Source organism: Taudactylus pleione, unplaced genomic scaffold (assembly GCF_031769625.1).
Source record: "Taudactylus pleione unplaced genomic scaffold, aTauple2 ptg000548l, whole genome shotgun sequence".
Taxonomy (NCBI): domain Eukaryota; kingdom Metazoa; phylum Chordata; class Amphibia; order Anura; family Myobatrachidae; genus Taudactylus; species Taudactylus pleione.
Window position 1 is genome coordinate 1,896,296 of NW_028284950.1, and position 15,459 is coordinate 1,911,754.

General features: G+C 47.2%; 1 protein-coding gene and 1 pseudogene across 1 annotated transcript in view; both read right to left on the reverse strand.

Moving 5' to 3' along the window:
- The window catches only part of NAA15 (N-alpha-acetyltransferase 15, NatA auxiliary subunit), a 126,403-nt gene that overhangs the window by 70,762 nt on the left and 40,182 nt on the right, over positions 1-15,459 (reverse strand). Inside the window, exons 6-7 of the mRNA XM_088451449.1 lie at positions 14,320-14,473; positions 13,405-13,524 (exon numbers count right to left, since the gene is read on the reverse strand). Coding sequence (XP_088307575.1) covers positions 13,405-13,524; positions 14,320-14,473 — 274 coding nt within the window. The remainder of the gene's footprint in view (positions 1-13,404; positions 13,525-14,319; positions 14,474-15,459) is intronic.
- On the reverse strand, positions 3,671-3,723 carry LOC148500712 (U2 spliceosomal RNA; annotated as a pseudogene).

Genomic DNA, 15,459 nt, shown 5'->3' on the forward strand with positions numbered 1-15,459 from the left:
CAAAACTTGATGCCGAAGCAGCAAACGTATCAAAACTGTAACATTTGACCCACGTGTAAACTGAAGACCAAGTGGCCGCACAGCACAATTGTGACCTGGAGGCGCCCCTAACGGCCCCCCATGACGCACCCACAGAACGTGTGGAATGAGCCGAATGGACGTAGGAGGCCGACAGTCAGCACTAATATAAGCCTGAAGAATAATCAGCCTAATCAAACGTGCCAACGTCTGCTTAGACGCTGGTCAATCTCTACGAACAGCATCATAGAGGACAAAAAAAAAAAAAAAAACGACTCAGACTTTCGGAGGGACGCGGAGAGCTCTAACTACATCCAAAGTAGAAGAATTACCGGAGTCCTCCACCAAAGACGGTACCCAATAGGCTGATTGACACGGAAAGCCGACCCAACCCTGGGAACATAAGCTAAGGTGGCTTATAGGACAGAGCACCCAAAACTAAACTCTACGAGCCAAAGCTAGAGCCAGGAGGAGGACACTCTTTCAAGACAAATACTTAATTAAAGCTAAGTACCAGGGAGCTATCGGTGGTACAAAAGTAACGTCTGCCCTCAGGAATGAGGGCCAATTTTCGTTGAAAGAAAATAGAAAGGGCAGAACCTGCACCTTTAAAGTTCAAAGGTGAAGACCAGAATCCAGTCCCATCTGAAGAAAAAAAAAACAGAAACCGGGACAACCGGACGGAAGACCCGACTGGAACACCATTCGATATAAGAACGCCAGATGCAATAAAGCGCAGCCGAAACTGGCTTCCTGGTGCGTAGCATGGTGGAAATCAGAGTCTGGGATGCTACGGCATTAAAAGATATCGGTTTCAGGAGCCACCCCGTTAAACGCAGTTACGCTAAATTGGAATTGACGACAAGGACCCTGCTGTAGAAGATCCGTACGCAGATGAAGGGGCGACGGGTCGTCTACCAATAGGGACCGAATGTCTGAGAACCAACTACTCCGGGGCCAGTTCGGTGCCACGAGAAAGACAGAGGCTGACTTATGTCTTATCCTTTTTAGAAGGAAGAAGTGGAATCGGAGGAAAAAAGGTAAACGAAGTTGTAGATCCATGAAACTGTCCGAGCGTTTACTGCCTCCACCTGTGGATCGCGAGTTCGTGACACTTATAGTGGGAGTTGAAGATTCAATCATGACTCCATGAGGTCCACCTGAAAACACCATCGACATATCAGCGCGTTGAACACGTTTGGATGAATCTTCCATTCCCCGGGATGTATATCCTGGCGACTTAGGTAATCTGCTTCCCAGTGGTCCACATCCTGGATGAATACCACCGACAGGATCACTGACCTTCTCGGCCCACCGGAGAATCTGAGATACTACTCGCATGGCCATGCGACTACCAGTCTCGCCCTGGCGGTTGATGTAAGCGACGGCCGTAGCATTGTCGGACTGAACTCTTACCGACGAGTCTTTTGCAACTCTGTTGCTTCTATCAGAGCATAGTAGATCGCTCTGAGTTCCAACACATTTATGGGCCACTTCTGATCCAGAGGGGACCATCGACCCTGAAAGTGAAAATCGAGGACTACTGTTCCCATCCTCGAAGGCTGGTATGCGTTGTTACGATGATCCAGAACGGGCCGAATGTTCGGCCCGCTAAAAGACTGTTGTATTGTGTCCACCAGAGGAGGGCCACTCTGGTAACCTGGCTCAGATGGATTTGTCGCTGTAGAAGCAGAGGAGACCCTGACTCTTGTGACAACAGGTCCAGCTGAAACACTCTGGAGTGGCTCCGTCCGAACTGTAGTACCTCGAAGGCAGCTACCATCTTCCCTAAGAGACGCAGACAAAGAATTAGGGACACCTTCTTTCTACTGCTCCCTTCTTGAAGTTGATTATCCAACCGTGTTGGATTAGAGTGTGATATGTCAGTAAGGAATGGTTTGTTAGAAGGGATACAGATGGAGCCTTGAGAAACAAGTCGTCCAAATAGGGGATTATGTTTACTCCCGATGACCGAAGGAGAGCAATCATGACTAACATGAGATTGGTTAAAATGTGGGAAGCCGAGGATAACCCGAACGGCAATGCCCGAAACTGGTAGTGATCCTGCAATACGGCAAAACGCGGGAAGGTTTGATGTGGTTCCCAAAAGGGAACATGGAGATAGTCCTTGATATCCAGGGATAATAGAAACTCCCCTGGTTTCAACCACACAATGATGGACTGCAGGGACACCATATGAAACGATATATATCTTAAGATACAGGTTTTAAAGGACTAGAAGTCCTAAACCGATCCATCCGGATTTGGTACTACAAACAGGTTTGAGTACAAACCCCATACCTCGTTGATATTCTGGAACCAGAACTAGCACTGAGGATCGGAGTAGAGACTGGATAGCCTCCCGTAGAACCCTGGCCCTGTCTGCAGGTATTGGCAGACGTGTAGGGAAGTACCGAGATGAGGGGGGGACTTCGAAGTCTATTTGTTACCGTAGGGAAATCAGTCCGTGAATCCACTGATCTGAAAAGGTCTAGTTCCAAATTTGTTGAAATTTCTGCAAAACGGGCTCCCACCGCAGGAGATCCCAGATGGGGCGGAAAACCGTCATGCCAGCTGTTTCTCAGCTGGTTTAGGTTCCTGTCGACCTGCAACATTGTGTGGACAACCTCTATCTCTGTCGCCTCCTGCTTGCGTGGGAGCACCTCTGGCTCTACCACGAAAGGAATGTGGCACACGAAAGGAAAGAAACGAAGGTCCCATGTAAGATCCTCTGGGAGCCGGAGCAGTCGAAGGGAGGAAGGAAGACTTACATCGTGGCCTGGGATATCCATCTGCCCAATTCCGGGCCAAAAAGCATGTCACCAGTGAATGGTAAACCCCTCACCGCACGCTTGGATTCTGCATCCAGTTACCAAGCGCACATCCAGAAGGCTCAGCAGTTCGAAATAGCATAAGCAGATATGAGAGCTCCTTAGAAGCTTCTCCCAGGTAAACTGCAGACTCAATGTGTTCTGCCAGAAGAACGTAACTGTGCCCTGGAAGTACCTGATCAACACAATCAACTGGTCAGCCCAGCAAATCATAGCCTTGTTAACCCAGGCGGTAACTAGCATAGGTCTAAGTTAAACTCCCGCTGCAGTATAAATAGAGCGCAGCGTTGACTCCAACTTGCAATCAGAAGGGTCCCTCAACAATGAGGCAGCCCGTACTGGGAGTGTAGTTTTCTTAAAGGGACAGTGAGCAGACGCGTCAACAGGGGGAGATGTTTCCCCCTCTTCTATCATGGATGACCGAAATGGGTAGCTGAACAAGAACAGACGAGGAATTTGGAACCTCTTATATGGTTGATTCCAGAACATTTTAGCCTACAGCACCTGGTATTCCCAGGCAGTCTCCCATTAACCAGGCCTGACACTCCGAGATCAGGCGTGTTCAGAGTGGAGTGTCCCTAGGGCTGAGAAAACTGAAAAACAGACAACCTTTTTGTTGGTCACAGAGAAGATAGGTAGCGTCCAATTACATTGCAATTGTTCCAGGCTGAGTACTGCTGTTCTGACCCAGACACAGGGAGTAACGTACTCAAATAATACACACTCCTGGGATGCAGGAACTATATCCACAGGTAGATTAAATACCTGCTTGACCACCAGAAATAAGAATTCCACCCCAGTAGAGGCAGACTCTATATATGGCCCACAGATAGGGGGCGTATCAGGTATTAAACTGATAAGAACAGATACTAAATGGAATCTCTTGATCTGTTTGCCTGTTTATTGCAGCCCTTTTTCACTTGATCTTAGCCAAAAGGCAGAGAAAATCTTGAGGCGTACCGTCATTATACAAACTTCCTCCATTCACGTTCCTTAGTATCCTCTGATGTGAGGATTTCCTTGTCAGACCCTCACTGACTGGAGAACAGTCGTTAGGGGCCGTCTTTGGTAGGAAGTGGAGGGAGTAGAAACAGCGGTACCTATAACCTGTACCAGGGTGTCTAGAGACTTGGTTAACCCTGACACCCTGGGAGGTGCGAGCCTCAGCCAACTGTGACGTTAAGTCAGCCATCACTCGTACCATGCCATAGGTGATAGATTACTAAACAAGCATCACATAACATGCTTGTACAGCTTGAACAAACATCTTCTGCGAAGAGTTTGGCATTCAACCATAGTCACCCATACAGAGGGACAGATATAGAAGACAGAAGGCTAGTTTGGGAAACAGAGGAGGAGATCACACAACTCCCTTCCCACAGAATTTATTCCCTGCTGTACTCTCCCCTGTGCTCACAGGCTCCCAGGGATGCAATCAGGAGAACCAGCCCTTCTGTAGTAGTGCTGCTACACTCTTCCTAAATTGGAGAGCTGCAGTCAGACACATGTGAAACGGCAGCCACGCTGTTCTAACAGCCGCTGTCGCTCTGAATGGAGACAGAGAGCCCGTGCTGTTAGGCTCCACCCCCCTTCTTCATGCTCTAAGGGCTCTGAAAATGGCAGTTGCACTGGAGCTTTCACCTCCCCCTGTGAAGCCCCGCTGAGTAGGAGCACTATGCGCGGGTGCCAGCGGGGAGAGGGAAGAAGGGAGTATGTAATATAGAGCAGCGCTATAGTGCTATGCTCTGAAGCCAGCGTCGGCAGCGGGGACAGGAGCCGGGGGATGCGCAGCTGATGTACTCACTGTGTCCCTTGGATGGCTTCTCTGATAACAGCACTCCTGCTTCTCACACTGTCTTGTCCTCAGTGCTTGTATAAGTGCTGTGTGGCGATAAGGAGCTGTCAGTTGCTTTTTTGATAAGCACTGTGCACTCCTTCCTGTATAACAGGGCGCCAGGTACCCGGAACCCACCTTTCAAGAGGTGGCGAAGGGTACCAATAAAGTATAAAAGATGCTATTAAAATAATAAAATAAAATAAATGTATTGCTGGAGCACAGCAGATTGTGACCAGCTCCGTAGGCACATTTTCTAAACTGAGGGCTGGTGGGGAATAGAGGGGGAGGAGCTTCACACTTCTAAATTATTTAAAGTGCCGGCTCCAATTATCCACGCCTCTATACCCCAGCGTAAGCAACTCCAGTGTCCCCTAGTGGATGAAAGAGAAAAGGTTATTAGCTGCATACATTCCATGGAGATGCTGCACAGACTTAACAGAAGCAATGTATGCAGAAAAAGTGGAACAGTTGGCAATGACGCAGACATAGCTTTACTTTGGGGAAAAACGCACACTGGTAAATATTTTAAGGAAACATTGATAGCATGGACAGTGAACAGCCATGGCCTTAAGTTTTGAGAATGTCACAAGTATTGGTTTTCACAAAGTCTGCTGCTTCAGTTTTTATGGTGGCAATTTGCATATACTCCAGAATGTCATGTAGAGTGATCAGATGAATTACAATTAATTGCAAAGTCCCTCTTTGCCATGACAATTAAATTAATCCCAAAAACAAAATTTCCACTGCATTTCAGCCGTGCCACACTAGGACCAGCTGACATCATATCAGTGATTTGCTCGTTAACACAGGTGAGTGTTGACGAAGACAATGCTGCAGATCTCTCTGTCATGCTGATTGAGTTAGAACAGCAGACTGGAAGCTTTAAAAGGAGGGTGGAGTTTGAAATCATTGTTCTTCCTTGGTTAACCATGGTTACCTGCAAGGAAACATGTGCAGTCATTGTTGCTTTGCACAAAAAGGGCTTCACAGGCAAGGTTATTACTGCTAGTAATTGCACCTAAATCAACCTTTTATCGGATCATCAAGAACTTCAAGGAGAGAAGTTCAATAGTTGTGAAGAAGGCTTCAGGGCGCCTAAGAACATCCAGCAAGCGCCAGGACCGTCTCCTAAAACAGGAGATATGGTAAGAACTTACCTTTGTTATCTCTGTTTCTATGAAGTCCATAGGGTCCACAGGGTTGACCTTGGGGTATAGGTTGGGAACCAAATCCGGGCACCACGCAGTTAAAGCTTTTAGCTCCCAGGATGCACTTGGGTCCACTCTCCCTATAACCCCACCCCCAAGCCAGAGGCACCTCAGTTTGTAAGTAGCCAAAGGCCGGAGGAGGAGAGAAAAAGAGAGAAGGAAGACTGGAACACACAAGAAACCATACTCCCAGAAATGGGAGACGGAAAACCGGTGACCAGCCACACAGCCCATATGAAGCCAGGTGCGTCAGGGCGGGCACCCTGTGGACCCTATGGACTTCGTAGAAACAGAGAACAAAGGTAAGTTCTTACCATATCTCCTGTTTTCTACTTCAGGGTCCATAGGGGGTCCACAGGGTTGACCTTGGGGATGTACCAAAGCAGTTCAACCAAGGGTGGGGACGCTCCTGTGCTGAGAGGAGAATCCGCCGCCAAAAAGGAAGCATCCTGAGAGGCAAAGGAAACCAATGCCTAGAACCTTAAAAAGGTGCGGACAGAAGACCACGTGGTCACCTAGTAAGGCAAAACAGCCAAGGCGCCACAGCGAGCCACTCACGAGGGTTACATGGCCCGAGAAAAAACAAGCATCAACAACAGAAAGGCCTACCCATGGGAAGGCCCCTGAAGAAGACATACGAGGCCATCCAGCCAACATTTGGCTATAGGCCGGCCATCCTTTCCTGTTAAAACCAGAAATCTCAGACCACCAATAAGGAGTCCGATTTCCGTAAGGAACTTGAACGGATCACATAAATCCACAGAGGCCGGACCACAGTCAATGAGGCCACACTAGCCAAGAGGACTGGGGACTGAATGGCCGTACCATAAGTTCCAGAATAATACGGAACCTAAAAATCACTAAGAAAAACAGGGTGAGAGCAACTCACACCCTGACATAATGCCCTCCACAAGAGGGAGCCACATGAGAACGCTCCCAATTCCGACACTCCTGGTTGATATAAACAACCTGAGAGAAAGAGAGAGAGCCAAAGCAATAGACCATGTAATGGCTATCACAACCAGCGGTTCCATTGACTGTCCCCGGAGGAAACGAAGGACCACTACTAACTCCCAAGGAGTCCCTAGGGAGGACAAATGGAGGCATAATTCAGAAAACACACCAAAGGCTGAACTGGATACCAGAGTGGAGCAGTTCCATATCTTAATCATACTGACACTGTATAGATCCGCACTATCAGGAAGGCCAGGCCGAGGGTGAAACCCAAGCCAGCCGGAAGGAATGCCAGAATATCTGGAAATCCTGGACACCGGAGGATCGTATCGACAGGTATAATACCATAAGAATTATGGCTGCCACAGTTTGTGGTAGGTCCCAGCAAAAGCTGATCCATGTGCTCTAATCATTCCAACGATGACAAAGTCAGGGAAGCCGTAAGAGCACTGTAGGGACGCAGTCAAAGACAAACGACCCAGGTCCAAGGCAAACATCAGGACCCTGAGACAACAGGTCTGGGCAGTGAAGCATCAGGAATGGAGTATCGATGGAGAGACTCTGGGGCAATCAGGAGCCACCAGCAGGAAAGCATCTCCGTCTCGATTGAAACACTTCCCTCGAGGAAGAATGGAGACTGGAGAACACAGGTACGCAAATTGGAAGGACCACTTCACCGACAAAGAGTCACTGAAGGTTGCTTCAGAATCCCCAGAGTTGGACTGTAACACCATAGTGTGATAGAGTCAGAAGGCCATGAGGGTCACCTCAGGAGGGCCCCCCTGCTCACCAGGAGATGAAACCTCTCTTGGGGAAGAGACTAGTCCCCGGGATGCACGTCGTGACGGCTGAGGACTCCCGCTACCCAATGGAGAGCACCTGAAATGAACGCTGTCGAGATGGTCGGGAGGAGACCCTCGGACAATGTCCGAATGTATGACATACCTGACATTGCCACCCAACAAACAGTATTGCTAAAAAGGAAGCCACTGTACTGACCCTGTCAGACTGAACTTTTTCAGGGTCACCAGGAAACAAGGGCTATGCCAGAGTGAAGGCCCAAGAGAGTTCCAACAAGTTAATTGACAGGGTGGAATCGCCAGACATTCAACTGCACTGAAATGGATGCGAACCAGACACTGTCCTTAGCAAAGAATACCCTGGACGAGATGGCCATAGTCACCCGAAAAGGGACCGACTTGCCTCCGGGGAGAGCATCATCGTTTGAACAGTGATCAGACAGAAAAAACTTGTTCCATCTGGAGATAAGCCAATTATGGAAAGGCATGGAATGGAACTAAGCCCATTCCACCCTTCCAAAGGCAGACACTGAATAGTGGACCATGCATCCCAGAGTGTAAAGACATATGTCGACTGCGCAGACATCCATGTACTCCTAATGGAAGAGTGGATATACCGTCTTACGCCAGCAGAATTCTCAGATTCTGAGAATCCAGCAGGGCTCCTAGGTGAAGAATACCCAGAGAGGGATGCAGGGAGGACTTTTTCCCCATTGATTAAACGTCTGCACTCTGAAGAAGCCACAGTCAACCTGACCAGCTGTAAAGTACCCCAGTGATCCTGCTAAGAGCAGGAGGCCATCCATGTACAGGAGCATTGGGATATACTGAGCAGAAGAACTGTCACAAAATCCAAAACGCTGGTAAACCCCTGTGGGGCTAAGAACAGTCCCAACAGGCAGAGCCCGAAAAATTGTAAGTGCTGTGATACAGCAAACCTCAGTCCATGCTGAGGCAAGGTCTCTGTAAGTACCCGTAGGCACGCGTCCTGTATATCCAGTGATACCATAAAGTCCCCAGGTTCCAAACATAGTATGATGGAGCATAGGGATTGCCTCCTGAGCCCAGGTAGCTTTAGGAACTGGTTCAGGGAATTGAGACAGAGAATAGGCCAAAGAGGACCATTCAGCCACCGCACCAGAAAGAAAGTAGAACAACCAGTCCCTTGCTGAGAAAGTGGGGATGGCCCAATTAGCTCCGCTTACCGCAACAACTGTATAGCTTTCTGGATTTGTAAGGCCCTGTTCGGGTCCGAATAAGGGCCTGCGTACCATCACATTGAAATAGGCCGCCAGAGGGCGTACCCTCCTACCCACGTAGCCGCGGCAACTTGACACTAGTACCGGACGAACTGAGAAAATCGCCATCTCCCAGTGGTAGGCCTGTCTCGTCAGGCTGAAGATATATCCGCAAGTTCAGAAGCAGGATCGGCTGGCAGTCCAGGCCTGCTCGGTACTGGATATGTCGGCCCTTGTAAAGGCCGACAGTCTATGAAAAAAAAAGACTTTCAGGCTGACCCAGAGGACAAAAAGACTTAATAGACTTAGTCTGAGGCCCTGTAGTGGGCATAGCTGAAGGCGGTAAATTTGTACTACCACTGTCAAGGTCAGGACCCAACACGATCTAACCTATAGATGGTATCTGCACCTCTGCATTCCCAGAGCGCAGCCATAGGGTATTACGGAGGATACAGTCGCAGCCGGAACTCTGAAAGTTAGGAGACTGGTATCCAATATAGGCATGTCCACCTATGACAACTGCATATATTACGTGAGCGACCAAATACATTTGAACCCCAGACGTGTTGGAGGGGAAAAAACATTACAAATGCATCAGCTCAGTATGCAATAGTATTAACCAACCATGCTATAGCCATGGTATAATGGTAACAACCCCTGAAAGCGAGTATACTGATTTACCAAAAGGAAGCATCCTGAGAGGCAAAGGAAACCAATGCCTAGAACCTTAAAAAGGTGCGGACAGAAGACCACGTGGTCACCGAGTAAGGCAAAACAGCCAAGGCGCCACAGCGAGCCACTCACGAGGGTTACATGGCCCGAGAAAAAACAAGCATCAACAACAGAAAGGCCTACCCATGGGAGTGGAGTGGAGTTACCACCTACGGATCGGAAGAATCCGACCACGCAGGAATGGGATGCGTAGTAACGTCTGTAATCAGACGAGTAACACGCCCATCCACCCCAGGAGGGGCTCGTGATGACCCCCAGGGAATTTGGGACAGAAGGCCAAACACTGTTGTAATACCTCGTATCTGGCAACAGCCAGAGTCCCGCCATGCGATCCACCCGCTAGTCAGCAACAGGGAACCAGAAGGCACGTAATACTGAGGGTGTATGATACAGGTGCAGGTCAACATTCACTCTAACCAGAATGGACCTGCTACCAGCCCGAAAGCAGGGATAATAATACCTGAAATAGGCTTCCCCCCGTGTAAGAGGGAAAGAGCCCAAAACAGTATCCAGTTCACGGCAGAGCCAACTGGGAAGTAACCACAGGGCGTCAACCACGCCAATTTGCGTTTCGTAGAAAACGACATTTACCCAGTGTGGCTGTTGTGGTAATCCCTGCAAGGGGAATGACAGACTATTGTGGCACCAGGGAGAATTCATATACTCGAAAAACCCCTGCAGAGAGCTATAGTCTGTATCACAGGGGAAGAGTGCAAGAAACTGCAAGATACCCTGAGATGAAAAGGACAGTATGGTGAAGTAACCCCAAGTGAGGTACAACAATAGGGCCCGCCCGGCGATCCGCAATTGAGAGGATCCCGAGAAAACAAACCACCCAAGGGGGTCGTGAAAGGGGCCAGCACCCGATGACGCCACATACAGAACCCTTTAAGAGTTAAATCCTCCGTACTAACACCTGCAGCACATGGCTTGCAGGATAGTAAAAAAGGGTGCAGTATAACGCTCTTTCTCCTGGTCAGACATATCTGACCAAGCATTGCGATCAAGCAGCGCTATACTGGTCCTGACTGATACTAAAAATTAGCTGCAGGGACCCATTTTCAGCGTATGCAACACACAGTTCCACTCAAAATATGGCAACGTTCAGCACGCAACAGTATGTGACAAACCTCACAAATATTAACAAGTATATAAATGTGAGGTCTCAGAATCACCCTAAGTACAGCTGTATTAGGGCAGATAAGGAAAAGGGATAGATATACACTGACAGGTGAGAGAATAAAGTACAGACAGTCAGCACTAGCATAAGTCACATACCATGCAGATATATACATAAACATGTCATATAATATACTGCACTATTACACTGCATGCAACTTACCCAGATTCAGAGTCTGGGAAGGCTACAGCGCTGTGTACACTGACCTGATGGTGAGGTACGCAGGGGGACTGGACCAACTGCCATCTCCAGAGATTTCTGCTGCACCACAAAGAAAATGGCCGCTGGAGACCTCAGAAGCAGCGTGGCCCGCGGAGGAAGCAGCTCAGCGACGCCAGACTATGGATACTGAAAGGCACGCTGAGCTGAGGGGAGGAGCTGCTGTAACAGGGAAGGCTGCCTCCCCTGGCCGGCTATTAACCCCCGGGACGCCAGCTCCCTGCACCGAACACTAAGTCCCTGGTGGTCTAGTGGACACACGGGGTATGGGGGGGCCCGCCGCCACTGCCGGCGCCTCCGGTCTGTCCCCAGAGACCGGAGGCACAGGACTGCATTTCAAATGCGCGGATCACCGCAAGCGGTGACCCGCGCCTTACCTGCTCCCCGTGGATCCGGCAGCAGTCCTGGGCGCCCGCAGAGTCCGGCTAGTACAGACTCTGGGGTCCCGCTGAGATCCCCAGATCTGTACTGGCGTCTCAGCGCCGGCGGGGTCACGGAGCGGCAGCTTAGACGTCCTATGGACAGTCCAACGCTGCCGCTCTAAAGAATCCAAAGTAAAAATAAAAAACTTTGTCCTTTAGAAAAAATAAAGCTTAGGGGCTGCTAATCAGCTCCCCACTGCACTAAACAGTGACCCGACTCCGGCCGGGCACCAACTTAAACTGAGGAGCCTCTGGCTTGGGGGTGGGGTTATAGGGAGAGTGGACCCAGTGCATCCTGGGAGCTAAAAGCTTTAACTGCGTGGTGCCCGGATTTGGTTCCCAACCTATACCCCAAGGTCAACCCTGTGGACCCCCTATGGACCCTGAAGTAGAAAGTTGATTCAGCTGTGGGATCGGGGCACCACCAGTGCAGAGCTTGCTCAGGAATGGCAGCAGGCAGGAGTGTATCTTCACGCACAGTGAGGTGAAGAATTTTGGACTATGGCCTGGTGTCAAGAAGGGCAAAGAAGCCACTTCTCTCCAGGAAAAGCATTGGGGACAGACTGATATCCTGAAAAAGGTACAGGGATTGCACTGCTGAGGACTGGGGTAAAGTTATTTTCTCTGATGAATCCCCTTTCAGATTGTTTGGGGCATCTGGAAAAACGCTTGTCCGGAGAAGGAAAGGTGAGCGCTACCATCAGTCCTGTGTCATGCCAATAGAAAAGCATCCTGAGACCATTCATGTGTGAGGTTGCTTTTCAGCCAAGGGAGTGGGCTCACTCACAATTCTGCCTAAGAACACAGCCAAGAATGGTACCAAAACATCCTCCAACAGAAACTTCTCCCAACCATCCAAGAACAGTTTGGTGACGAACAATGCCTATTCCAGCATGATGGAGCACCTTGCCGTAAGGCAAAAGTGATAACTAAGTGGCTCAGGGAACAAAACATTGACATTTTGAGTCCATGGCCAGGGAACTACCCAGTCCTTAATCCCATTGAGAACTTGTGGTCAACCCTCAAGAGGCGGGTGGACAAACAAACACCCACAAATTCTGACAAACTCCAAGCATTGATTAGGCAAGAATGGGCGACCATCAGTCAGTATGTGGCCCAGAAATTAATTGACAACATGCCAGGGTGAATTGCAGCGGTCTTGAAAAAGAAGGGTCAACACTGCAAATATTGACTCTTTGCATAAACTTAATGTAATTGTCAATAAAAGCCTATGACACTTATGAAATGCTTGTAATTTTACTTCAGTATACCATAGTAACATCTGACAAAAAGGTTTAAAAACACTGAAGCAGCAAACTTTGTAAAAACCAATACCGGTGTCATTCACAGCAATCAGGACTTGGGTTAGAGTCCCACCACTGTCCTAACTGTGTGGAGTTTGTACATTCTTACCGTGCTTGTTGGAGGAAAGCAGTTGCTCCCACAATCCAAGTTAATTAGCTCATGACAAAAATTAACTGTGTGTTCATGTGGTAGGAAATTTAGATTAACTGTACACGAGGTCACAGTATCACTGCTCTACTGCTAACTGTATGGTTAAATCTGACCAAGACAGCCCCTCAGTCTGAGTGCCCCATGCATAGAGGCCTTAAAAATCGTTTTAGATACATTGAATGAGTTAATAAGGGTGCCCAATGACCAACATTCCCATACTGTACACATCTTATTAGGCTGAACAGTGAAAAGGGGAACAGGGGGTGGGATTATTACACTCCTAGAGAGACCCCAACTATGGGTAAAGGGATTATGGCAAAAATAAATACAAGGACACTCACTGGTACTAGCCAAGAAACACAATTTTTGTAAGAATATTTTTAAAAACCCATGCCTCAATATTTATATTACACAAATATGAAGTACAAAAACAAGTCTGCGGCAAAAATCTGTAACTGGCTTTGAGAAGGTCAACATGACGGAAATGAGAAATATCTGCTGAAGACTTACCTGGTTTCAGAGCCTTTTCTAACCCCTTGTAATAAGCCCAGTTCTCTGGACTTCTGTCCTGCAAGCCCCTGTACACTTCTGCTGCCTCCTCAAGACGGCCCAAACGCAGCAATAGGTCTCCTGGGGGAGGAGAAAAATACCCATATTGGTAATAAAAGGGATTAGATGCAAACATTACACAACAGCAAGATTCAGTTTGTAGGGATGAAAAAAAATATCATCAGTGGTTGGTTTTTCCCAATCAGCAAATAATGATTTGATAAAACTTTTCATGGACATTTTCATGTTTCCAAAAAGAATGCCTAGAAGAGGTCACACAATGGTGTAGAATGTACAAACTGTGAACAACAAAGAGCCTGCCTTTTCATATCTACATTATTTTATATACACTAGGCCAGTGTTTCCCAAACTCAGGCCTCAAGGCACCATAACAGTCAAGGTTTTAAGGCTATCCATGCTTATGTACAGGCTAATTAGTACAACAGTCAGTTTGATTTAACAATGTGTGTTCAAGCATGGTTAGCCTTAAATCCTGGACTGTTAGGGTGCATTGAGGACGTAGTTTGGGAAACCTTGCACTAGGCACCAAACATGTTTTTAGGCATTGGGGTATATTTACTAAAGTGCAGATTTTTAGAAGTGGAGTTGTTGCCCATAGCAACCAGATTCTACTACTCATTTATCTAGCATCTTCTAGAAGATAATAGCTAGAGTCGGATTGGTTGCTACGGGCAAAAACTCCACTTCTAAAAACCTGCACTGTAGTATATATAGCCCACTGTGTGTCTGGTTAGTAAGATTCGATAACCACTGTCAACTACTCTATGCTAGACAGACACTAACGTATCTGGGCACAGTGCTAATAAGTCACAAAATGAGCAAAAAAAATAAATAAAAAACTCCACTGTAAACTACCTTTAGTTTCTTCCACTGCCAGCTTATCACAGATTTGCTTTTCATAGGTGCACAGATGATCCAGTGCCTCCTTATAGAGTTCAGCTTCACGGAGCACCTGGTTCTGATAGAGCAACAGCTCGCTATACTCATAATCAATTTTGTCCGGCGAGGTCTAAGTAAACCAGAAAACAGATCGGCTTAGCAAGTTTAACATCTTTCATAGCAGAATGTAGAAAACACACACTTAAAAAAAATATATATATTTTATATATATATATATATATATATACACACACACACACACATATATATACACACACACACACACACATATATATCTACACACACACACACATACAACGATGCATGCTCCATAATGCATACCAACCCTAAACAGCAAAAGTATACTGAAAAAGTTACGCCAACATGAAAAACACACAATTTACATTAAGATCTCAAGTACTCAGGTATTTTGAAATATATTTTTGCCTTTCTAAATTTAGTGATCAGTTGTGGCATTCCTTATGGAGAATGTAACAGGCATCACTAGAAGCAATAAGTCAGGAACAATAAGAATTTAATACAAGGTAAGTTATGAATAAAAAGAAAATAAAAAAATATGCAATTGACAGATATCACACAGACTAGCATCACACGGACAAACACAATGTACAGAGGCAATGAGGGAACAATGGTGGTAATTTTTAAAGTGCAATTATTGTGGATTCTGCTATAAATGTAAAAGTATTATACATGGTGTCTATAATTAAAGTTCACCTAATCCAAGCAGACTACAGCAAAAACTACGGAATGTCGCCAAATTTTCAGTACGTCTTAATGAGGCCATAGGAAGTAAAGTCACGCTAAAAAAACATGTAGTTTTAAAATTACCACCAGGAGGCGTTTTTCTGCTTGTAAAGTATCAGATATGCCTATTTCTTTTAGCACGTCATCCCGTGGGCACAGAGCTGTTCGGGCACACACACGGGTCGCGTGCACACTGCTCCTCTCCACTTGTTGTGGGTGAGGCATCCCTTTAAAAGTGATCTGCCCTCCACCTTTCTTCCACACTTTGCATTCCTGCTGTATTAACCCTGTGTTATTCTGCAACCCTTTCTGCCAGGTAATAAACAAATTCCTGGTTAACTTATTAAGAGG